The sequence below is a fragment of the Nomascus leucogenys genome, chromosome 16 (assembly GCF_006542625.1).
Source record: "Nomascus leucogenys isolate Asia chromosome 16, Asia_NLE_v1, whole genome shotgun sequence".
In the NCBI taxonomy this organism is placed as follows: domain Eukaryota; kingdom Metazoa; phylum Chordata; class Mammalia; order Primates; family Hylobatidae; genus Nomascus; species Nomascus leucogenys.
In genome coordinates, this window is record NC_044396.1 from 32543028 (window position 1) to 32570478 (window position 27451).

A 27451-nucleotide genomic window follows, 5' to 3' on the forward strand; every position below is an offset into this window, starting at 1 on the left:
ATGGTATTTTTAAAAATCTACCCCCAAAGTTCAAGAAACTGTCGAATGGCACTTTACTTTTAATCAAGTGGCTCGTCTGCATTCACACACACACACCCCCATCACTAAAAGGAAACACAAACTAAAACTGGAAAAAACACAATTTTAAGTAGTAAATGAGACTGTCAACATAACTACATGATAATCATTAGTGGATGATAGCATAAACAATTTTCCTAAAAGTATTCTAAATACACTTCAGTTGAAACTACCCTTGCCAATTGAAGCAGATCTTCCTTAACATAGCTTTTAAGAAATAGTTGTAGTTTTTATTTCTAAAATTTGTATAACACTGTATACTCTAGAGTGTATATACTTCACATAACATGGAAACCAGAACCATTTAAGTATAATAAATCCATCTGAGTTTCTATAACTTTGAATTAAAGCGTTGACTGTTGTAAAAGATGCTGTCTGGGGTTTCTGCAGGAAGAAGGGTGTCCCCTTTGACTAGAAACTGATCTTACTCTATTTGAGAACTGCTAGGCATTCACCGTCATCCTTATGGTTGTAAAATCACTTGCTCTGCATGTTCTGCCAACTTTATCTTGCCCATATTCAGCTGTTGGTTTGCAGAATGCCAAAGTCAGTAGTCCAAGTTGAGTTAGTTTCTACTTAGATGAGTTCAGGTAAAACAAAGATTGGGGGAAGTTTTTGCTTGTTTGTATTCCAATCTGTTTTTAACAGCTTGTTACATACTACTGAGAAGGTAGGTACTGGTCTAGTAAACTTTTTTTCTTTTTTTTAACTACAATTTGCCAGTAAACTTTGAATGAAAATGCTGACATACTTTAATATCTACTTTTACATCTTGAGCATTCAATAAATTTTAAAGATCTAATTGTTTATAGATATATGTAAAACTGGATAACATTTCTTACAATTTTTATAAGACACTAAGTAATAATTACTACATAGTAACCAAATGGTTACTAAATAATAGTTAGATAGTTTATTTTGAATTCTTCTACCAGACATGGAAACTTTCAAGGACATGACTTGCAGGAATCTTGTTTCTTCAAGGTCTTCTTGAGCTAATTTCATTAATTTATTTGTCATTTTTTCTCCAGAATAGACTATGCCTCAGGCTACTTAAGTGATACGAAATTCTAAAAGAAATATACCAACTACATGGTTCCCTAAAAGTTATAACCTGTCATATAAATAATATCATTATAACCCAGTTTATGAAACTATTACAATATTTTTTCTTTTTCTTTTTTCTGAGACGGAGTCTTGCTCTTTCGCCCAGGCTGGAGTGCAGTGGCGTGATCTCAGCTCACTGCAAGCTCTGCCTCCTGGGTTCATGCCATTCTCCTTTGTCAGCCTCTGGAGTAGCTGGGACTACAGGCACCCGCCACCACGCCCGGCTAATTTTTTTTTGTATTTTTAGTAGAGATGGGGTTTCATCATGTTAGCTAGGATGGTCTCGATCTCCTGACCTCATGATCCACCCACCTCAGCCTCCCAAAGTGCTGGGATTACAGGCGTGAGCCACCATGCCTGGCCGAAACTATTAAAAATTTTATACAGGAAAAACAAATGAGAATTTTGTTTCACTGAAATAGAAAAAAAGGGAGAAGCTTTTCAGACTACTTAAGGTCAATATTATGCATAAATTTTCATTTCTATGGATTTATTATATTGGTAACAGTAAGGGCTAAAATTAAAATTTAAAAATTTATATCATTTTCCTTATTTCTATGTTTTGCTTTCTGAAACAAGCCAAGAAATAGGGAGCTTATTTATTAACGCTTTACTTGATTTATCCCTTTTGCAATAATATTGATATAGTTTGTTTTGTAGTTATAAAATTACCCTTTATTGAGCATCTACTAGTGAGAGCCTTTATGTTGGAATGCTCTACAGAGACTATCCTTATTATTTGGTCCTCATAAACCTAGTCACATGGCTGACATAAGGCTAGGCATAATATTCGTACTTAGTAGGTATTTAATACATATTTATAAATTTAAATTCTAAAGTTCCTGGGATTTTTCACATTATTATGATGCTAAAATTTACCAGCTTCACCTAGCAATACATCTTTACTTTCTTCTATAAAACTGCAATCTGTAAGTGTAGAGGTCTTGAGAAATCTGAAAAAAAAATATTTCTACAAAATTGACTAAGACTACAAAGCAAACAATGATTTAATCAAATATGTGAGCCTTATAAGAGGATAATTAGTCAAGCTCTAGTAACAGGAGATTGTATTTTTATCACAAAAATATTCAGCATATAATTCACTGGTGGTCAAATGGTAAAAAGCATATGATGCACTTCATCCAGTAACAGGTCCTCAAATTATCCTACATACTTGGTAATCTGCTGATTTCAGCAAACACACAAGCTGAAGAATTTTAAAATTCTCAATTAGCATGCACCAAGTTAGCTGACCAAAAATATTACAACAGCAGTCTTGCCTTAGTAGAAACAAATGATTTGAAAGGAAACAGGCTATTTGTATGTGAGGGCATTTATTATTTATATCACATCTGTAACTTAGAAACTGACAGAAAATGAAGTACCCTGTTATATGAAGATCACAGTCTTCTGTTATAAAGATTCCGTTATGTACCTTGTGAACAGCCAATCCCATTCTTTAAGTGAAACGTTGCTTTCATTTTAAAAGGGTAAGTAATGATGTTTTTCCAAAGTAGATAAACTTTTCCATAAAAATTAAGCTCCTTAAATTTTTAGACTAAAATGTTTTGTCAAATTACAATTATATCTTTAAATCTCATTACTAGTTTTTAGTAGTGTGGATATTTGCATTAATGGAAATAGTGTGTATAGAACTAAGACTGGATATATGGAGACATACTTTATTTTTCCTATCTACTGATTATGGATTAAACCATAATACTTCTAACAGTTTTCATCTTAGCTTGGCCAAGATAAATAAAGCTTTTTTTCATTATTTTATAGTACATAAATTCCATTATAATCTTGTAAAAGAGAATATAAAAAAATAAAAGAAAGGCAAAGATGGGCTTTTTAACTTACCAAATGCAATCAGATTGATCTAATTTAAAAAACTGGATAATGACGTTAAAAATATGAGTTATGCCACTTTAGTTTCTGTTGTAAGAAATTGTTATGAACTGAATGATTTTGTCCCTTCAAAGTTCATACGTTGATGTCTCCAGGGCCTTTATGAAGGTAATTAATGTTAAATGAGGTCATAAGGGTGGGGTCCTCATCCAATAGGATTACTGTCCTTATAAGAAGGGATGTAAGAGAGTGAGCTCTCTTTCTGCCTCCACCATGTGAGGACACAGAGAAGGTGGCCATCTGTAGATCAGGAAGAGAGCCCTCATCAGGAACTGAATCAGCCAGCACCTTGATCTTGAACTTCTCAACCTCCAGAACTGTGAGAAATAAATTTCTGTTGTTTACACCACCCAGTCTATGCTATTTTGTTACCGCAGCCACAGCAGACTAATAAAGAACTCTTTGTACCACAGATGAACATACAGATTACATGCACAAACCCTGAAATATTATGAAATAGCAGAGAATACTTTTGCATTGGGAGAAAGTACACTAGGCCTGCCTGGAGTGCATGTAGTTTATGATGTTTCATTGCTCCCTCTTGCTTAGCAGTTCAAGATTATACAACTTTTGAATCCCAAAGACATCAGAATTTCAGACAAAAACAGTTATCACAGGGCCAAAGCCCCCTATGTGTACACTGGTTTACCTTGGGCAATGTGAAGCAGGCTTATGAAATGGACAGAGCTGTTCCACAGTTGTTTCACAAGTCACAGCCTGAACTGAAGAATTAAAACACAAAACAATGAGTGAATCCTTCGAAAGCAATAACATACTACACAGTACTAAGAAAATAAGATGAAGAATGTGCTAACCTGTTACTTTAGAGACTGTGAAGGAATTAGCAGACTGATATTTGCTGAAAGTAAAAATACAGAAATGTTAATTATTTTCATATAGGCATCAGCAACAGCAGCATCATTTCTGGTATCTTTCAAGTCTATGAACACTTAATTTTCTTTTTAAACACTTATTAAAATAGGCAAGTAGCAATATAAGAATACATCATCAGTTTTATACTAAATCTGTATTACCATCAGGTATTAACCAAATCAACACCATTCTTAAGGTGATCTCTTTTCATTATTAAACTCAAAAACGTATAGATAATAGCATAGAGCCATATATATATATATATTTGAATCATATATATATTTGAATCAAATATACATATATATTTGATTCCTATCAAAAATATATATATATATTTGATTCCTATCAAAAATATATATATATATTTGATTCCTATCAAAATTAAAACCCTCAAATACTAATTTCCTGACTCCACGGGACCAAACTATTTAGTCTTTCACAACAGGAAATACAAGACAATGTTGTGAAAAGACTACAAAATAATAAGTACCTAAGGGAGCATCCATTATTCCTTTTTGGTTCCCCCTAGTATCTAGCAAAATTATACGTAAAATTAATAAACTTCTCCTCATTACATGCATTATTAAAAAGCTGAAATATAAGATTAGGCACACAATTATACATCAAAATTTTAATAGGTTTATATGACATCTATGGCAAAACGTAAGGCTTATTTGTGATGGTACTTTAACATGGTACACTCTCTGAATACATTATCTCAGAACTGAAGGTGTAAAATTTCAACAATTCTTTATTTCCATCAGCTTCAAATTCAATATTTAATATTCATCATCTATAATGTGTCCAAAAGAAACAACATTCTTTGAGGCATAAAATATACAATCCATTAAATATAGCCTTCAAGTTTCAAGAGAATTTCTATAATACAGATAATTAAAAATTAAGAGGAAAAAAAGTAAATAACAGGATAAATGTCCTTTAATGGGACACCCACTGCTTGGCTTACTAAAGCTAATAACTAATATTTATTGAAAATAATAAATGCTTTCCAAGTGAAAGGTTAATTAATGAATATTTCTATAGAACTTCAGGCCAAGTGTGGTGGCTCACGCCTGTAATCCTGGCACTATGGGAGGCTGAGGCTGGTGGATCACTTGAGGTCAGGAGTTTGAGACCAGCCTCGCCAACCTGGTGAAACCCCATCTCTACTAAAAATAACAAAAATTATTTGGACATGGTGGCACATGCCTGTAGTCCCAGCTACTTGGGAGGCTGAGGCAGGAAAAGCTGAACTTGTGAGACTGTCTTAAAAAAATTTTTTTTGGCTAAAAAGAGTTATCACTAACAGCTAAAACCCACCCTCAAGCCTTTTAATAAGACTGTATAAGCCAGATGTGGTGGCTCACACCTGTAATCCCAGCACTTTGGGAGGCCAAGGCAGGTAGATCACCTGAGGTCAGGAGTTCAAGACCAGCCTGGCCAACATGGTGAAACCTCGTCTCTACTAAAAATACAAAAATTAGCTGGGCGTGGTGGCACGCACCTGTAATCCCAGCTACTCGGAAGGCTGAGGTAGGAGAATCGCTTGAGCCCGGGAGGTGGAGGTTGCAGTGACCTGAGATCACGCTCCTGCACTCCAGTCTGGGTGACACTGCACTCCAGTCTGGGTGACAAAAAACAAAAAACAAAACAAACAAACGAAAAACAGCCATAAAAAAAAGACTGTATAGGAGATCATTACACAAATTTTTGAGAGTTCCTAATAGTTTTTTATACGTATTAATTCTAACTTAACCCCACTGTGAAGTTTCATGCAACTGTATTGTAACAAAAGAGACAATGTCAAATTTCTTAAGAAAAGGAGTTCTGTATGAACTTCAGTAATGTTTACTGTTTTACTTAGAGGGAAAAAAAAGACACTAAAAAGGTATTTCAAAAGCCCCCATTTTTCTACTTTCTATACGGTACATGTAAAAATGCACAGCGTTCTGTAATAAGGTATTTGGTACACCTAATAGGAGAAAAATTAATAAAATTAAATGCTTTTATATTGGGATACTTTTAAATGGACAAAAGAAAGATGACATAGCATAATACATATTTAGAGAACTTTTCAAAATGCTCTTTTCTCTAATGTAATTTATCTTATCAACAAAGTTACTGTTGCATGAAATAAGCCATTTTCCCTAAATAGGACAGGAAGAATATGCGAATTACTTACCCTTCTCAGGGTATTTTCTGTCAAGCTAAAAAATGTATTGCTTTACATTGGGAATTCACTGTAAATTTATACATTTTTAGTGAAACTCAAAAATTTGGAGTTTTAGCATGCCCATTAAAAGCAAAAGAGTTCAATTTTGACCTTAAATGCTTTATCTTCTTTTTGTCTAAGAAAACTACAAGCTAAAATGAACCTTGAAAATAACCAAATTATTTCTTCTTAAATTATTCTATGCTTTGCTCTAAAAAAAAAAATGTGTTAGCTCACTGTTACAATTTAAAATTATCTGGTCCAAAAGATTATTTGGGTACTTACCCAACTGTTTGAATACCATTTCTATTGGACTTGATGAAATAATGTTTTCTTCCTTGTCTAGTGATATCTACCCAACCACCATCATTGTCTATTATACCATAATGAATTGCAGCTCTACAGATGCTGGATTGCTTGGAAAAAAGGAGGAGATAAACAGATGTTAAAAATATTAGAGTTCTGCATAAGTCCCAACTATTTGCCACTTATATGACTTTCAAGTAAATAAACATTTCTGAGCAAAATATACTTATGTAAGGTGTTATTTTGCACAATAAAAATCAAATATTACATGGAATGACTCTATCCTCAAATAATTACATTTATAACACTTACCATTTCATAATGTACACTGCCAATAACTTTAGCTTTACTATCCAAACAGCCAGCAGGACATTCGTACCTAAATAGAAGTAATTGGGCGCAAAATTTAGTTTCTCTGAATCTCAGTACAAAATAAAAATATTTATTATATTCAATTAATTTTCAAAATAATAACAAATATTACCTATTGCAGGTTGTTCCTTTGCACTGATCTCTTAATCTTACTTCACAAGAAACAATTTGGGCTACAAAGAAAAAAATAGCTAAATAACTTAAATAATATAAAAGCAGTTGTAGTTCATTATATACAGCCTAATGACAAAACTTTTTCCGTTCTAAAAATGTTCAAATTAATACAATCTTGATGGATATACCATTTACATACTTTAAAAATTTTTATAAGTAATATAGAGGTCTTACACATTTGCTGTGTGCTTATGACTTCATTTCTGCTACTATCATCTGATCTTGTCCGGACATGGGTGTCATGGACTTGTGACTGCTGTCGTTCTATTTCATTTGTTTCCTCTTCTCGAGGGGAATAATACCTGTCTGACCCTTCTGTTAGAGAAAGCAGATTTAGAAAATATTAACCCTATTTTACATGTGCATGAATTATCAAATAATAATATACTTTGATACTCCTATTTAACATTTAGAACTAGAAAAATCAGTACTGTTTTTCTGCGCAGGTTTTGGCTTAAGGTGGTGATCTTAGGTACTCCAGTGGAATAAATGAACACACATAAGCCTTTAAGTCCTTGATTCATTTATGTTAATGTTCGACTAATATTCAATGAAGCCACTTCTAAACTTTGCTTACATTTCAACATATCATTGTTTGATTTTCAATAATGACACCATGAAATCTACACAGTGATCTAATAAGGTCATGGCTTAGCAAAATCAAATTTGTTTTCAATTAAAATAATATTCTTAATATTTTCAAGAGGATCACATTTAGACTTCTCCCAAATGGAAATGTGGCCTAAAGAAAGATTCACATGCCCTTATTATTTATGACGAAATCCATGTCCATAGAAAGTTTTTTTCCTTTAGAAGAAAATTCAATGTGCAGAAATTTAAACGAGTATGGAGAGTAATTTCAAACTTTGAATTTAATGTTTATTTCCAGACTGGCCTTTATCAAAGGCTTGACAATGGCACATTTTGGAGAGGCGTATTATTTTGATGCATGCCCAAGAACTCAGAACCTAAAAAAGAAGTATGAAGTCACAAGAAAGTCAGCTTTAAGTAAAAGATAATGGTCACCGGGGAAGAGGCACGTAGGTTGGAGGTTTGAACATAGAGAATATGAAAAACACCCACACAAGGAAAAAATGCTGCAAATGCTTCCAGGAATTTTAAAATGGCTTATACAACAGAGGGACATACATGGGCACTTCTTGTCTACTCATTTTCGTTAATGAGTCATTAAGGGAAAAAAAGAGACACCTGTCATTATGAGCACTAAAAAAGGGCTGCAATTGTTCAAATATTTCCTAAAATACTTCGTCTATATTATTCCTCCTTTAGTCGTCAAGAAAAAAGTATAAGGCAGTAGAAAATATTCACTTGAATGCACAAGTGCATGACTTTTCAAAAAACTTTGTCATAACAGTTTATCTTTATGTGCTATAAACAGGACACCATATTTACTTTTTAAAACATCAAATGCATTTGAGAGTACTACTTTTTATAGTAGTTTTATATTACTATTATACTTTTCTTATTATTTTAGCATGACAAATTGAATAGTGTGCAGTGAGAGGTGAAAAATCAATATAATTAATTCATTGAGCATGGTTCAATACACAAAGGGGTATTTTGTTAAAAATGTTTAAAGCACTAAAAATAAATTGTGTTAAATTGCTAAATCCTTTAAAAAAAGATGACAGTTACAGAAATAACTCTAGTCAACCATACATCAAGATGACTCTTTTTAAGAATATAAATATACTTGTCATTCTGGGGTAATTTCAAAGTAGAATCAGAAATGGTTACCTGAAATAACCGTGGAACTTTAAAAATTTTATATAACCAACTTATTAGTAATATAAATATTTGTAAAAGATTTCTTCAAAATATTTGAAATAGAGTTCTAGATACTTTTCGTGTAATCATTAAGTGCACTTCTGGCTTTTTTAAACATAAGTAATGCAGGAGCTGGATTAAAATATAAATCAACATGAATACTACAAAACAATAGCACTTACCTTTGTAGCACAGATTTTCTCTACAGCCCCCTCCAAAACTAGGTGGGCAAGCAGAACAGGGCCGCCCATGTTTGTAAGGGGCATGGCCCCACCAGTTTCCCCTTTAAGAGATGATACGCTCTATTAAAAAGTAGTCTAACGGCATAATTTATAAAATATTGTGAAACATCACTATATATGAACATTCTAAGTAATTATTTTGGTGTATAGATTTAAGACATTCATATACTTTATTACAGAGCCCTTTTGGTTACTAGGTTTAAATATAAATTACTGCCTCATTTTGAAAATTTCCAAAGTAATTTATAACACATATTGTTAAAAATTACAAAATCAAACTTTTGCAGAAAGCCAAACTCTGCCATGGAATATTCACTATATTCCATTTACTTTAATAAAAACACATTATTAAACTTGAATTTGACCCTAAATATGATTGTGTCACATTGTTAACGTAATCCCTTAAATGGTTTTTACACAGATGAAAATACATTTCTCAATTAATGTATAGTTGTTAATCTCTAATAAATAACAATTATTCAATATTTATGGATAGTACAGTGAGCAAAACCGAAGACATAAAAACATGGTTCCCATATTTACAAAGATTATACTTTCATATTTCATATCCCCCTTTATGCATTTATTTTATGCATTAGGCAACTACAATTGTTGCCATATTAAATAAACAGAATTAAAATAATACACTTCATTCAGTGATACACACTGAAAATGGGGAACAACCAGGAACATAAAGTATTTTCATTTTGTTAAGAAAAATGTACATCTGAAAGTAGAGTTTTGTCTACTCACTTTGGGGAGTAATTGCACACCAGGTAGACAGCTTTGGGCCATATCTGCCCCCAGATGTTCATGTTATGACACAAATTAATGGCACAACCGATTCTGTTACTAGTTGCCCACACAACCTATATTAGAAAAATGAAAGGCTCAGAAAAAGCAGGCTGAAATGAAATAGGATAACACTTCTGAGAGAAAAACGCATAAAATTTGAATGTGAGAAGCCAACGTTTATCATTCAAAATGAACTGAGATGAAATCAAAAAGCATATTTTTCCTGAGACTTTAAGTAATACCTAATTCAATTTTAAAAAGAGAGCTACAGAAAAATAACTGTGTCTGGTTATAAAATGCAAGCATTTTCAAATGCAAATTTAGTAAATAATTCAAAAGTTACATCCTCACAAACTTAATGTCATATTAACATTTCTATGAAGAAACTTTTCTGACAAAGGAACAGAAAAATCACATCCTAAACAGCAAATACTGGAGCAAAAATTTACATGTTCAGATTTCTTATACAACATGATCTTTTCATCATGCCACTGATTATCAGATAGTTTGATGCTTGCCAATCTTATCACATGCAAAAGCATACAGAACAATTAATCTGCTTTATATTCACCGATAATAAGTCTGATCAGCAGTGAGCTTTATCAATCTGCCTTTAGTTGTTTGATTTGGAAGTTTAGAACACACTAATTGTGAACACGAAATATAAATATATATATATGTTGCACATGTAAATACTGAATGTCATTGGTAAATAAAACTATATTTTTATTCCTTGGGATAAAACTTTGACATTGAAGATGGCAAATTTCTCCCCATATTACTGGGGCTATATTAAAAATGTTTGATATGCAAAATCACTGAAATAATGTCTATTAAAGTAGATGTTTGGACTTTTTTGTATAATAATTATTTTCATTATTTATAGAACTTCATAAGCCAATTCAACATAATCAATATCCATATAAATTTTTTTAATAACCATATTAAATGATATAAGAAAGACAAGTTCACTAGCCTAATTTCTTTCATAGTTACATTAACTCAATTTGGGGGAATTAAGTATAATACCCCCCAAACATACCTGTGTATAATGTGTACATACAGGGCCAGAACACCTGAATGGACAATATGGGTTGCATTCATGTTCATATGGGTAGCTAAAGTCTTTCACTTCATCATACCACGATTGTACATGAAACGTCGGGGGCCTATATCTATTAGAAAGAAAGTAAGTCACAGAGGGCAAGCAAAGTTGGAGAAAATACAAAACTAAATATTGCAAAATACGTTGGTATAATTTGGTAGAAAGATACTTTGGCGTAAATTATTAAACTTACATATTTATGCCCATTACTAATAAATTGGTGATTTATATTAAAGTCTAAAAAACTGCTGATTGTTCTGGTGTGGCATTGTTTTTTGTTACTTGTTTCGTGATTACTTTTCTTTCAGGCACCAAGTCTCTGAAAAATTGTACTGATGAATTAATAAGGATTTCATTTTAAACACTTATGTTTTCAGAAAGAAAAAGTTGTGCTTTAAGTTACCTTCCCCAGTGTGCTCCCAAATTCTGTCCAATTGATGGAAGCAAGCTTGCAGGTCCATGCTCCCACAAGCAACTTTCAGCCCAGGATTCTGCAGATCTTTCCAGCTCTACATCCCATGTCTACAGTTTAAAACAAAAGCAAAATGTGCACATGTAGCATTTGGACACTTCTTCAGAACACAGCGTTGAGCAGTTCTTGCATTTTCTTCTTTCTTTCTTTACAAAGTCAACATCATAGTCTGGATTCTCATCAGACTCAAAAGTCATCTAAATTTTTGCACTGGCCTCCAAATCAATCTCCCTGTCTCTATCTCTTAACCCTCCAAATTGCCCCATACGTGTTTAGAATTACTTAGTGAACACGAATATGCTGAAGTGATTCCTCTGTCTAAACATATAAAACAAATCTCCATATATATAAAGTCCAAGGTCCGGGGTCCCACTCTTCCCTATCATTAAGCATACAAGTCCTTGCTCTTGCTGACATTGTTTCCTCTCCCTAAGCATCTTTCTCCCAGTTATTTGTCAGACAAGTCCCTACTCTTTCTTCCTTCACAATCCAGCTTTATAAAATACTTTTTCTGTGACATCATATCAATTCTCTTAGATGTAAGCTATCCCTTTGGGACTCTTAAGGCTTTGTTACATTCCTTTGTTTAGCACTTATTACATTGTAATATTAGTATTTGCTTACATATCTATCTCTTTCATGAGACTGTAAATTGGGACAGTGCTGCTGGTATCTTTGGTCTATTTTCTAGTGTCTATCATCTGGACAAGGTGATTAATAAATGCTTGTTAAATACATGAATGATTAACAAATCTGATTCTCATAAAATATATGCAGACATAAAATTAAAATTAAATGATGACAAATTCATTCTTTTAAAATAATTTAAAAAGAAATAATTTAAAACACTAAGTTATTTTAGTGAAATGATTACTGAAATAATTTTGCAAGTTCTGGGTTTAGTATTCAACTTATTAATTTGAAAAATATGCAGTATAGTATGTGTGCTGGTAAAAACACCGAGTTAAGTAGACCTGGGTTCAATCTTAGCACTACAATTACAGACTCCAGGCATGTTATGAAGACAGGAAAACAAATCTGGGAATGGAACCTCAGGACACAACCCAAGTGACAGCGATGAAGCTGAAAAGAGTAGACAGTGAAATGATGTTTAGAAATTTAAACTCCTAGAACTTGATAATGGCTGGAGTAGGTGATCAGGGAAAGAAAAGGTGAAGACCGATGATACTACCAAATTGGAAGAAAGGAAATAGGGAAAGAGAAATAGATGGTTGTAATGCAAGTGTGTGTCTAGGTATTTCCATGCATATTTCAACGGTGATGTATGAGGGCACATATGCCAAGTAGAGAGCAGAACTACATGACTGGGGGTCCAGAGGAAAAATATGCTCTGAAGATATGAATCTTGAAGTTATTCACCCAGAGATAAATTTATGCGGGAATATTATATAGAATGAGAAGAGGAATAAAAAAGAAAATTCTGGGGTTATCAAAATCTAAAGGGAAAAAACCCTAACAAGATAACAAAAGAAGCCAGGCAAGACAGGATAAAAGAGGTTAAAGAAAAACTAATTAATATGAAATTATAAAGCAATGAGAGAGAGAAGATATTTTGGGAGTAGAGAATGAGTAACAAGTGTGAATGACACAGAAAACCAAGATTTCCTAAGTACTAATTCATGACTAAAAGCAACTTCAGATCAATGATGGGTGAAGAAATCAGAACACAGAGCATTAATAAGTGAAGAGAAAGAAAAAGTACAGAAAACAAATGTGAGTTACTTTCTCAATACTTTAGAGAGGAAGAGAAATGTGGCAGAAGCTATAGATGAGATGCCAGAGTCTAGGGAGAATTTGTTCACTTGCTTTGATTTTTAAAGGATCCAGGAAATCTAATCACGTCAATATGCCAAAAGGAAAACACTCTAGGGACAAACAGCCATGGAAAAAGAAATGTATGTTTGAGGAGAAGAAGTTCCTAATTCATTAATATAATTTTTCATTGGTGAATATTCCTCCCCATTCCACTGTGGCTCAGAAATATGGATCAAATCACAAAGGAAAATTTATACAAAATTAGAATAAGTTTATTATCATTAGTGTATCTTAACTTTCTAGCAAAAATACAAAAACAGTATATATGCTACTAAAAATATAAGAGCAGCAAGAGTTGCTGCTTTTCATAAAAGTTTTAATTTTACTTTCAATTAGTGTCAAATACTCAAGATGAATGGTTTTAAGACATAGACATCAGAAACAAATGCTATAAACGAGTATTATCAGGTAAGCACTTTATTTGCCAATTACAGGCATATTATTAATTAACTTTACCATTTAACTTTGACCTAATTTTATAATTACATATAATGTTTATTATACAAAAGTATAATTCAAGTTGTGGTCACTATTTGTCCAAAGAAGAATTAAGAAAGAAACACTGAATTTGGCTGAAGTCCCAGAAAATGGGCAAAATGTTGATTTCCTTTTGTATCTAGAAAGTTGGAGAAGTAATCGTCTCTCAAAAGCAAGCAGGTTTCCAGATGGAGTCCGTAAAAACATAGGTTGTCCTTAAGAGACAAATTATTGTCTGCAATCCAGGAAATCAGATTCTTGCAGAGTACTCTAGTTATACACAGGACATAACTACACTTATCTCTAGGTTGTTTTTTTTTTAATATATGAATCTCATATTCAAAGAGCAGCCAGAAAACAGAGGAAAAATAGAAACAGTTCCTGGAAGGCTAAAAATCATTGCTTTGAAACAATTGTGATGGTTTTAAAATACCCTTTCCACCAAAGGTGGAGTTGAATTCCCCCTTCTTCCCTTGAATTTGAGCTAAATAGTGACTCACTTCCAATAAAAAGCAAGAGGCTGGGAGACTTCGGTAGCTAGGTTAGGAAAGAAAGCTTCTTTTTTTGTTGTTTTTTTCTGTTAAGACACATCATGATAGACCTAAGCCAATGAATTAGGAGTCCAGTTACCATGAATAGGTAGCTGGAAAGAAAATATGGAGAGAGTTCCAGACATGTGAGTTCTTCCAGCCGAGGCATGTGACCTGTGAGTTTGCAAGCCCTCAGATGACAGCAACTCAAGTCAGGGCAATCATGAGACACCTCAAGTGAGGACCATCCAGCTGAGCTCTTAGAAGAATCCTTATGGCCTCTACTCAAGTTCAATTTACTCTTGTTTCACACATGATTCTACAATCTTAGGTGTCAGTTTTCCCTATGAAATTGAAAATGGATCCTTTTTAGAAAAGATATACAACTAGTTCCTAACTAGTTTAATATGCTACAGTGTATTTGTTTCAAGTTTGCTTATATTTCTGTTGTATAGAAATCGGAATAAAATGTAAAACATATTATTCAAATACTTTAAGCTAATTTTTCTTATTTGTAAATTTGTTAGCTGAAATAGAAGGTAACTCCAATCACTTTGAGAAGTAAAATTCAATGTTGAATATATACAATGCATAAGCTGTATTTAAGGTATGACTTATGATTTTATTTAATCCATTAAAAATAGTGGGAAAAGCATACTGAATAAACTATAATATTGCTAAAATAATGGCATACATTATTTTAATATAAGTGCTGAAGCAGAGAGGCATGCAACTAAAATTTAGTTCTTTATCAATATTAATATTAGTGACTAAAAGTAATTATCTATTTATAGAATTGAATAAAGAATACCTGTTTAGGTCAAGTTCAATAATACAAATCAAGTCTTAAAAACTTATTGAAAAGAAATTCTATCATGACTTAACAATAAGCATGGTACATATTTGTTAAAGCTACAACATATTTCACGTTTTAAAACTGCCAAGAAGTTATACCCATCCCATTAAGTGTAGGTTAGTCCCTACACATTTCTATTTAAAATCAGGTTTACAAATTAAATCAAGATGGCCCAAAGAGCTTCTTTTTTTCTTCCTCTAAACTATTCACCCAGCACTAATTTAAAGTCAAACCACACTACAATTACCATTTCTCTATAAAATGAGTACTTGGGTACCCACTTCTATACACTTGAGGTGTGCAAAAATGAAAACAACTCTGTTTCCCAACTACATCTGAAAGTTGTTCCTTCTTAGAGCATAGTTAAGTCTTCAATGAAGTTTTATTACTGAAAGAAATATTTAGAATACTATTGACATTCTTTGTCTCCAATGATATTTTTAAACTAGTTCAGCATGAAGGCTTTCTCATCTCAAGTGTGTGTATGAGAAATTTTAAATTTTGGCAGAGAACTTTCAAAATTAAACCAGGCCAAGTATAGTGGCTCATGTCCACATTCCCAGCACTTTGCGGGAGGCGAAGGTGGTAGGATCACTTGAGGCCAGGAGTTCCAGACCAGCCTGGGCAATATACAGAGACCTGTCTTTACAAAAAGTAAAAAATGAAAAATTTAGCTGGTGCGGTGTCACTTGCCTGTAGTCCCAACAAGTTGGGAGGCTAAGTTGTAAGGACCAAGGGAGTTTGACGCTGCAGTGAGCTATGACAGCTATGATCATACTACTGCACTCTAGCCTGGGCCACAATGTAAGAACTTGTCTCTTAAAAAAAAAAAAAAAAAAAAAAGGCGGTGGTTCACATCTGTAATCCCAAGATAGCGCCACTGCACTCCAGCCTGGGTGACAGAGCGGGACTCAGTCTCAAAAACAAACAAACAAACAAAAAAACTAAAAACTGGTAAACCTACATAGTAATTTTAGTACTAAAATATCATAGAAATGAGAAATTAAGTAGCTATCTAGATACATAAAAATTTGCTATCCTTTGTGAAACATGAATGAGCTCCCACTGGAACACCTGCTATGTTGCTCGAATAAGAGTCAATGACAGCTGGAAATCATTCAAGAATGTAATTTAGGCTAGCAGTATTGCTTACCAGTAGGTTGTATCACTGTATATTATGCAAAAACGTAATTAGTGATACAACTTTTTCATTCTCTTTGACACAGAGTTTTTTTCTCTTAAAAAGATTTAAAGATTTTCAAATATATCTTCTTGCCATAGTAAAATTAATAGCTCTTTCCAGATTTACATAATGTGAAAATTCATTTCCTGGGGCTTGTTTACTCTTTATAACTTCAAAATTATTACAGTACTACATTAAACAAGAGTTGAAGACCAATAATTAATAACTAAGAATCTGTCTGAAGAGAGTATTTTCTGATAATTGAGGTTTCAAGAATGTTAATGAAAAACTAAAATGGAAGGTGTTATTATTTTTCATATAAATACCAAACATTAATTTCACAAAGAATATCTAATGTTAAATATGTTTTCCATTAATTAGCATTGTTTTGGATTACATTAAAGGATATAAAGTTTTATGAGATTATATGCTTGATGCAAATTTGTGTAATCAGACTTTCACACATAAATTACCCCCAAAGATTAGTGGTGGGGTGGAGGTGATGGGCCTTCATTTATCCACAAAATTGTTTGTTAAGTTGTAATTAGTCTACCAGAGACCAGCATGACACTGAATTTGTTAAGTAGTTTATTTTACAGAATCCTTTAGATTCCTCAATAAATAAAATAAATTAGTAAATAATGAAATTTTAATAAAAAGTTGACCAGCATGGATACCTTAACACCTCTAACCACTACACAGAAATAATTATTGACTAGAAACTCTTACATAACCTCATAATTGTTAAATGCTAGTCCCTGTATAAAGATTGCAAGATTTTTGGCCACTGTAGAAACTTTCACCAAACTGGATGAAGCTACAATGAGACTTTTAAAGACATGCTGAGAAAAATGTCTTAAATAGATAACATAAACCTTTCTCAAAAAAATTGGAAAATAGCAACAATTGCAATTAATTATCTAAAAATTGTATATAGGATAATATAGAAATGATTTAATTTGTTGTACAACATTTTGCAAAACTGATGTAGCCTTAATCGACTTCCAAGATAAATGCCCAAAAGAATTCCTAATTGGACTATTATACTGTTAAGTAGTCTAATTAGATGACAAATACTGGCCCATGATATAATTCACACTACGGGCTTTTAAAATATGCATTAGCTCAGACACAAAAAGTCAAATACTGCATGTTCCCACTTATAAGTGGGAGTTAAACAGTGGGCACACTCATGGACATACAGAGGAAAATAACAGGCACTGGGGACTCCAAAAGGGAGGAATATGGGAAGGATAAGAAATGAAAAATCACCTACTGGTAATTGGGTACAATGTTCACTATTTGGATGATGGACACACTAGAAGCCCAAGATATCTATTACACAAGATATCCACGTAACAAACCTGCACGTGTACCCCCTGAATCTACAAAGCAAAATAAAGTATGCATTTCTCTCTGGCAAAGTAATAATCTAATGAAAATATGGTGGCATTGCAAAGGCAGTTATGTTGGAAGTCCGGATCTAGGCTGGAGGCTCTAAAGTCTTACCTTTCCACTAGTGAAAGCTGAAAATAATGATAAAATTATTTTTAAAACTGTCTTAGCATTTGCAATGAGTTTTGAACAATGAATTCCCCAAACATCTTTCGAGACACACAAATGTGCATGCTTAATTCAGAAAAGCACTCCAGTATCTCTAATCCTACCTATCCCGGTTCTGAGCAGTCAAGGACTGACAGAAGTAATGACAGAATTACGCTTTAGTTTTCAATGGTGCTGAAAATGCCCCTTCTTTAGTGCTGTGTCTTCTGGACCTATATAAGTCAAGGACATTCGTGATCAATTTTCTTCTTCTTTTATTATACAGAGACAAAAGTATGCATTGTTCAAATGACTCAAACCATAAAATACATGAAACACCCTGGAAGAGTTCTCTTTCCCATTTAAATTGTTTATTTCCAAATTTATATCTTTGATTATATCAAGTTTGGTTTCTATTTCCTTATCTCTAACATTACGGAGCTGAAATAAGTCTTTCCAAATTCTTTTGTACTTAAATCGAAAAGACTTAGCTTTCCAATTCCATTGTTTGTACTTCACAGTCTCTAGATGATACCCTGTATTGCTTGTAGTATCCCATAAGAATTAGCTGTAAAATAATATTTCTGGTGACAAATAAAGGCATCTGATGACAATTAAAATGACAATGAAGAGAATCTCAATTACCTAAGAAACAAAAGCTGTTATCAAACTGCTGTTTGAGAAGCTGTTTTGTGATAACCAAGGAGATTTCAGATTTTCTAATTATGAGCCCATGAGAGCAGAGCTCAATTTTTTCGAAGTATTTTTGATATTGTTCATAACAGATAAATACAACATAGAACCTTCAATAAAACTTTCCATTTAGTTGAATAAGAAGATAATCTTAATAAAAAGTTAAAACCAGGCCTCTCTTCAGTTTAGTCCTGAAATTATGATGGTAAAATATTTGAAAATAAAGCACAGACTTCTAAATACAATTTTTTGCAGAGCTATCAGGAACACCAGAATTTTTCAAGCTCATAAATGCAGAAGTGATTTGAGAAAATCAGACATACTGTCAGGCCTCTGAGCCCAAGCCAAGCCATTGCATCCCGTGACTTGCATGTATACGCCCAGATGGCCTGAAGTAACTGAAGAATCACAAAAGAAGTGAAAAGGCCCTGCCCTGCCTTAACTGATGACATTCCACCACAAAAGAAGTGTAAATGGCCGGTCCTTGCCTTAAGTGATGACATTACCTTGTGAAAGTCCTTTTCCTGGCTCATCCTGGCTCAAAAAGCACCCCCACTGAGCACCTTGCGACCCCCACTCCTGCCCGCCAGAGAACAAACCCCCTTTGACTGTAATTTTCCTTTACCTACCCAAATCCTATAAAACGGCCCCACCCCATCTCCCTTCGCTGACTCTCTTTTTGGACTCAGCCCGCCTGCACCCAGGTGAAATAAACAGCCATGTTGCTCACACAAAGCCTGTTTGGTGGTCTCTTCACATGGATGCGCATGAAACATACAGAATTATCTTTTTAAAAATACTGCTTTAAAATATAATTCTTGCTATGCTACCACTTCTGAAATAAAATAGGTTTGCAAATCATCCATCTTAATTCGATCCCTTCCCAAATCTTTTGTGTTTTCCCATTTAAATCAGAAACTACAATCCAAGAATCTGATAAAATTGTCAACGTGATCCTAACTACAGCAATAACCTGACTTCCAAGATATCCCAATAGTTTGTTAGTCTATGAAAATAATACATTGAACAGTTCAGAATACATCAGATTCAAATTCCAAATATAATGACTCATAAAATCTGTAAAGCTACGTAATTTTCTCCCATGCATCAATGAAATAAAGAAGTAAATAAATCTGTCCTGAAAGAGTGTGAGATGCTTTTGTGACTAAATCATCTGGTATTAAATGCACTATGGCAAGCAGCTGTATTGCATTCCTTACAATTCAATTACTCCAGGTATTTTAAGTGTTGTGCTTCACCCATTCTGAATAGACTTTGTAGTTATAGGGAAAATGCACGAGGCTCAGATTTCAAAGGAAACACTTGTGTTACAGGGCACAGTGACTTTGCCAACTACTGAGAAAGAAGCATTACCTTAAGGCAATGCACAAATTAGGGGCTCCTGCAAATTCAGAGATGTGAGGCACATGTGGCAGTGTTTCACTTACAATCTAAAACAAAGGCTTAAAACCTTAAAAAAATAGCAACCTAACAATTTAGGAAACTCCTCTACATTTTATTAAAATTAAAATAACTTTTGTAATGGAAACAATATGCAGATATACTCAAAAGATTATTTCAATTAAACCCATTGTATCAATATATAAAGATATCATATTTAATATTACATCAGATGCATGTCATGGGGCTTATTGTCTTTGTGGGACAGAAAAGCCATTAATTTTCTATAGAATTACAATCCTTACATTTTCTATAGAATTTCTACTGATTAAGCTCATCTCATCTCAGTGTCAAGGTCCCCCTCCCCAAGTTTGGCCATACCTTACCTAACTCACTTATCCAGAAAATCTTTAGTAATTGCAAATTATCATATAATTGATGGTACTCTAAGTCTTGATCTATACATATTCTTTACTTCTTGATCTTTAAGTCTTGATCTATAGACATTAGGCCATTTTATAAGAATAAACATCTGTGTTTAGTTTATTCATAACCCAGTAAATTTTATATAGATGCAGGATTGATCTAAAAGTCAAGTCTATAAAAATGCATGATAGGAAAACTCATTAAAAAATCCCTCTGCAGTATCTACTTATGAATTAGTTTGTTTTATATTCAAATATCAAAATAACCATAACTTAGGTTTTGAAAGTAAGTAAAATATAATTGCTTTTGTGTATTTATGTGGGGACACCAAATTTTCAAAATGAAATAAAAAAAAGATCTAAAAAGCAAAAAACTTCTTGGACAAAAGAAAGTTAATGGACACACTGAAACTGAAATCTACAATTTGACATCCAAACTTGAATTTAAACCAAAGATGACTAATATAAGAAACATTCAAATGTATATTTACATACTTTTAATGAAACTGCTGTTACATTGCTCAGTGTCTCTATATTGCTATATTAAGAATTCTGTGATAAGTTTCCACTAATAATTCCTGCCTCAAGAATGATAAATTGCTGTGCCCGCAAACAGGCAGTGAGAGCTACAAACAACATACGGTTTCCTGTTTTCCTTGAATGCTATGAAGCTCAAAGCTGGTTTATGAACCATAGCATTCTCAATCAGATTTTTAGACATTCCTCAGGAATATGACTATAGCATTATTTTCCTCAATATTAAAACAATGACTAAAAGGATGATTTTTTTAAAGAATGGTTTTCAAAAGTCCTTATTTAAAACTCTGAGAAAGAAGACGGTGTTAAATATTCATTTACCCCACACAGCCATCTCAGCCCCTTACTGCCAAGTTCTATGTCTCACAAGATAGCTCCACATACTGAGTTACCTCAGGCTCTCCTGCCCCCTGGCTTCTAGTTAGATTTGGCCAACGAAACACACAAACAGGAATTCCGAGGGTGGGAGGTGAATTTCAGAACGTGTTGCCCCTCTGAGTCCTCTTGGCCTCACCGCGATGGTGACTGGGTCCTCTCACACAACCCTGCTTCCAGGCGCCTGTCTTCACCGGCCTGGGTCAGGACCACAAAAGCCTGGGCACCCTGCCACACCCCATGGCTCGCATATAGGCCCTTCATTATTATTATGATTTTTTTTTACTGTTGAACCCTAGTTATTGTGGTATTTGTTTCCTGCTGAGAAACAAATATTTGAAAATAAAAATCTTTCACAGAATTTTGATTAGCAAACTGCCTAACAACCTGTTACCTGACACATACTAGATCTTAATGAATGCTCTCTTCTTCCCCTGCTCCTATAAGAATCTGCTTGATTTGCTGTAATTAATGTATCCTGTCTCTTCACTTTGGGAACATTGCTGGTATTTATATGAGTAAGAGAGAAATTAAAATTCAAAATTTTGAATGATTGAAAAATAAGATAATCACTGCTATCTAAAGTTCCAATGAGAGAGTAAATAATCTTATAATTCATATTTAAGACAACATGAATTACAAAACAAAGGCTGGAGCATGTTACTCCTAGCTTTGCTGTAAATTCTTAACAAGTAATTTAAGACCTTTGTTAAAAACAAATCTTTCTGAGATTCATTTCCAACTGAAGCCTCCAAGTACCCCTGAAGTTCAGGTTTCACTAACATACATATATATATGTAAAACATTTTTTAGGTCAAGAAAGGTCAAGAAACTCAAAGTTTGGAAATAATTTGTAATAAATGTTTCGCTTTAAAAAATCAGACTAACACTGTCATATTACCTCAAATAAAATGTTTCATCATAAGTAAGCAGATAAGAAAATGGAATAGTGCTATGCTGCTCAAGTCTGCCATGATTCACACTTGACAGAACAAGGTTGTTTCCACCATTTGGGAAAATCTGACCAAGCCTAAATATCTCCATAATTGGGGCTGTGATCAATTCACACAGATTGTGACTGCCATTTCCTCCCCATTGAATCAGCTGGACACATATTTTCACAACAATTCCTTACTGATAAGGATCTCACCATATTCCCTTCCACACAAGGACGGTAACTTCTACCAAATACTATTTCAAAACATACCTCTTTTAAGAAGCTTTACTGGTCACTGCTTTATTCTGAAATTCTTCATGATTTACATGCAGTTTAAAGTATATTAATTTGTACTTCTTACCATACTGTGACTTACATCTTGAAAACAGTTCATCAAGAGTCTTGGCATTCTGATCACTGTATCTCCTGGAAGATCCTATCCTGAACTTCAGAGGGGTTCTGGCCACCCCCAAATCATGAGACAGAGATGTCAGTAACCCAGCCCAACTCAGAAAGTCAATGAAATCCAGTGATAATTTAGCCACCTGTCATGTTTATTAAAGAATGAGTTTGCACTAACCCAAAATGAGTAAGTTTGCCCTAAGCCAAAAAGTATTCTACTTAAAAACACAAAATTTTGTTTTACATAAAATTCTGTTTTATGTAAAATTGTTTTGCATAAAATAATTTATGTTTAAAATATATAAAATTGTTTTACATAACTTTATGTTTTTATTATGTTTTACATAATGTTATATTTTTCAATAGAGTACTTCAGGATATGTAAAACAGTATTTTACATATCACATCAAACTTACAATGATATGTAATTATGTAAAACATTTTAGTGAAAAGCTTTCACTAAAAAGAATGTTTTTGCAATTTTCTAATAAAACTATTTTGTTAAGACAGAATTAAATCCTTTTCATTCTGTCCACTTTAAATTGTTGTTGAAAATCTCGTCATCTTTTCATTTTTTTTCATTCGTCCCATTTTGTTTTCCTTCCGGCTAACATAAACTGAGCTTAGGGCATGTGTCACCCACACAACTGGGGAATGCAAAGATTACCATGGCACAGTCCCTTCCTACAAAGGAATGTGAGGCTAGAGAAAGAGACAAGGATGTAAACACTGCAAGCAGAGGCATGTAAATGAGGCTATGGAAGCCAGGGAACTGGGTCTGGGGGCACCTAACTCTGTATGGAGGGTTTAGACAAAAGCAGGTTAGGCTCTAAGTGAGTCTTAAAGGAATCAGAAAGTAGAAATTCATTACAAAGCAAACAAGGAGGGTAATCGGCATTCTCACATCTGCAAATGGCAGCAGGCTTGGCAAGATTTGTTCAGCATCAAAAATCTCAAGGCATATGGAATAACACGGTAGATGTTCATGTGAAATAGCACTGCTTTGTATTTGTTCAGGTTGTACTCACTTATTCACAGTACTCTTGATTTAGCAGACCTCTTGGCCTTTTCTTTCCACACAGGAGTTTCCATGTTCTTATTCCATCTTCCTTCAAGAGCTGCCCCTCCCTCAACACTTTTATCATTGGATTTTCCTTCTCTGGACAACATCTGATCTCATTCATTCATTATTTCAGATACAGATTTGACACGTCTTGGCCAAGCCTAAGATATAGTTTTATGTTTTATTACCAGCAGCACCTTTACTGGATTGTCCAGCGTTCTGGTGGTTACTTTATATTGTTTGAGTTACAACAACATACAGGGGACATTCTAGAAACAGTAACTCCCACGTTCACTCCTGGTCTTGCCTAATAGCTCATTATCCTTGTATCTAGTTGCTGCCTTCCAACCCCTCATAGTTACTCAACTGAAATTCTACTTCCTCCCTTCTTACTCATATGGCCTTTAAGGTTTATTCTGTAAGTGGCTGTATTTCACTTTCACTATCCAGCAGAATTTTGTCATTAACTAGTTATGAGATTCATTTCCCATTTCTCCTCCAATTAGATTGACTTCAACATTTGGCCTTAGAGGAGCGACTCTTATTGTTCAAACTTCTCCAACATTGTGTATTATAAGTACTTTGTAAAAAAAAAAAAAGAAAATGAAAACGAAATTCCATTTTCCTGCCTTAATAGTTACACTTACTACCTTATAGAAAGGGAGGAGAATGTGACAGTTGAGGAGGTAGAAAATAAAGAACCTGTATTTTACAATTATTCATGTCCCAATTTAAACCCCCACTTCCTCCAGGAAGGCTAAAGCCTTCTACTTAAAACAAGGTTGCTAGAACAGCGGCCACCACATCACCTGGGGTCTTGTTAGAAATACAGAATATTGGGGTTCCCAGAACTACTGAATCAAAATATGTATTTTAACAAGATTCCCAGGGGATTCATAGGCACATTAAAGTTTGAGTAGTATTTGACTAAAGCACCCCTTATTTCTACCCCCCAAAATCATACCTACTTGCTTTGCCATGACAAAAATATGCTTTCTATCTTTAATATCCTGGTGATTTCAAAATATTTTTTGGCTTAAAACTAAAAATATAAAGCATGCATGGCTTATTAAATAGACTGTGTCCTTGTTCAAATGTTTGCCTTTGAGGTTTATGAGCTGCCAATACAGAAAATCTGCTGTCTTTTATGTATGTATGTATGTGTAAGTAGTTGACTTAATCACACCTTATTGATTCTGTTAACAAGTCAAAAGAAGAAAGTAAGCTTCGCCAGATCAGTTTCAGGTTCTTATTTTTAGCCAGTTTAATAACCCAGTAATCCAAGTTGCATATTTGGGTCAACAGTTCCATAATTTTCATAATTTAGATTCCTGTATAACCATCTGTATTTAGCAATCAATCTGCAATATGAGCCCCAAACATCCTATTTGGTATGTATCTGTACTTGATCCATATTATCTAACATCTGAATACTTAAAAAGTTAATCCGTTACTAACATGTCTTTGATTATCTCTTTCTAGTCTCCAGATGTTGCCTAGTCAAATGTCTCCAAAGGGCAAGCAGGAGACACCAAGCAAAGTGGCTGGACAGAGTGGTGCGACCAATGGCAAATCAGAGAAGAAATTATTACTTTAAATCTCTGATTCTTGGCAATACCTTGAAATAATATAGTAAACTTCTTCACTGCTATTAAACCTCCAAACTTTACTTTTTTTTTTTTCTTTTTGAGATGGAGTCTCTCTGTTGCCCAGGCAGGAGTGCAGTGGCACGATCTTGGCTCACTAAAACCTCCGTCTCCCAGGTTCAAGCAATTCTCTTGCCTCAGCCTTCCAAGTAGCTGAGACTACAGGCATGCACCACCACACTTGGCTAATTTTTCTATTTTTAATAGAGACGGCGTTTCACCATGTTGGACAGACTGGTCTCAAACTCCTGACCTCAGGTGATCCACCCGCCACAGCAACCAAGTGCTAGTATTACAGGCATGAGCCACGGCGCTGACCTAAACCTAAGAACTTTAAAGCATGGTAAAACAGGTTAATTTAAAGCACTTAAAAACTTCCCACACACTTTGATTCCACAAATATTCTTAAGGCAATTTCTCCAAAACTATTTTTCATAATGTCCTATCCTCAGACCCCCTTCTTTCCTGCCCTCTCAACTCAGCTGATGATCTTGATAGTTCACTGCGTCTGGGCAAAAGAGAAGATTTCACATAATTCCCTTCTGTTTTCTTCATTAAATGCTCTGAACTACCTGCTTCAGAACGAACAACCTCAGCTTTTCCTGTTAGAATAAGTTATATTTTCTTCTCCTATGCCAAGTGCTTTCTCAGCCTATTTATTCCCAGCAACCTGTAAACATGATCTCTAAAAAACAAAAAAGCAAAAGCTTTCCCTTATGTCCCTCTAGCTTTATCCCATTTTTCTGATCTCTTCACAGCAACATCATCTTGAGATAGTTACTTCTCTACTTGCTTGCCTCCCATTCTCTTATCTGCTTAACAAGACTTCTGAGCATTCCCCACCACTGAAATTACTCTCAGAAAGGTCATCAGTGACCTCGATATTGACAAAACCATTGCAGACTTTCCTTCTTCATCTCATTCTCAGCAATAGTGAAAAAGGTTAACTTTTTCCTGTTGAACTCTCCTCCTGGCTTCTGGGACACCAGCCTATCCTATCCTTTCCTCTTACCTTGCTGACCACTGGTTCTCAGCTAACTTCTTTCTGCTCAACCTCTATATAGCTGTATGCCCCGCAGCTCAGTCTAAGGCATTCAACCTTTGTCTATAAAAAATCTTCTTCTTGAGTGTTATTATTCAGTCAGTTCAGAGAGTTCCTAATAGCTACATTATTTCCATATTTTTTACCTGTGTCCCACCACTCGACTGACCACTAAACATAACTAAGGATGACATGCATCTCAAACAAACTTCAGCCAAAAAGAAACTACCAATTTCATCTTCACTTTCTCCAGTCTGTTTCTCCTCCTGTGTCAGCAAATGCTTCAACTATCCACCAAAGAGCTTTGTAAAAACCTAAGAACATCCCAGATTCCTCCTTATCCTTCACCCTTCACATTATTTTCAGCAAAACCCATCGGGAATCCCATCAAAACATACCATGGAACCACTCACCTTCTCCATCTTTACCCCTATCACCCTGATCCAAGTAACCACCATCTCTCACACAGAATATAGCAACAGCCTCTTAACTCTCTGCATTCAGCCTTTCTCCTCCTTCAGATGATTCCCTATAAGGTAGACAGAGTAATTTTTTGAAACTGGAAATAAGAGCAAGTCAGTCCCTTGTGAGAAACTGTCCAGTGCTTTTCCATTTCATTCAAAATAAAACAAATTTTTATTCACCTAAAAGGCCAAAAAGGATTCTGGGGCCAGGCATAGTGGCTCTCGCCTATAATCCCTGCACTTCAGGAGGCCAAGGCAGGAGGATCACTTGAGCCCATGAGTTCAAGACCAGCCTCGGAAACACAGCAAGGCCAATCTCTACAAAAAATTTAAAAATTAGCTGGGTGTGGTGGTATGTGCCTGTAGTCTCAGCTACTCGGGAGGCTGAGGTGGAGGATTGCTTGGGCCCAGAAGTTTGATGCTGCAGTGAACCACGATTGCGCCACTGCACTATAGCCTGGGTGACAGAGCAAGATCCTGTCTCAAAAAAAAAAAAAAAAGATTCTGGCTCATGCTTATATGCCTACCTTATTTTCTAATACTTACCCTGTTATGGAATAAAATTCAGTCGCACAGTCCTTCTTCGTTAAATTCCAACCTTATTCCT

At 34.3% G+C, this 27451-nt stretch overlaps 1 protein-coding gene across 3 annotated transcripts in view; it reads right to left on the reverse strand.

Annotated features, from left to right (window-relative positions):
* CRISPLD1 (cysteine rich secretory protein LCCL domain containing 1) overlaps nt 1-27451 on the reverse strand; it is a 50469-nt gene that overhangs the window by 10625 nt on the left and 12393 nt on the right. Inside the window, exons 1-11 of one of the 3 annotated variants that reach the window (XM_012496039.2) lie at nt 23658-23912; nt 11367-11485; nt 10901-11033; nt 9817-9932; nt 9004-9104; nt 7208-7348; nt 6972-7032; nt 6800-6866; nt 6467-6597; nt 3912-3955; nt 3746-3818 (exon numbers count right to left, since the gene is read on the reverse strand). In XM_012496039.2, the coding sequence (XP_012351493.2) occupies nt 3746-3818; nt 3912-3955; nt 6467-6597; nt 6800-6866; nt 6972-7032; nt 7208-7348; nt 9004-9104; nt 9817-9878 (680 nt within the window). In that variant the 5' untranslated portion in view covers nt 9879-9932; nt 10901-11033; nt 11367-11485; nt 23658-23912. Of the gene's footprint in view, nt 1-3745; nt 3819-3911; nt 3956-6466; nt 6598-6799; nt 6867-6971; nt 7033-7207; nt 7349-9003; nt 9105-9816; nt 9933-10900; nt 11034-11366; nt 11486-23657; nt 23913-27451 lie in introns of those variants that run through there. The other 2 variants (XM_003269456.3, XM_012496038.2) reach the window with 2 other exon arrangements.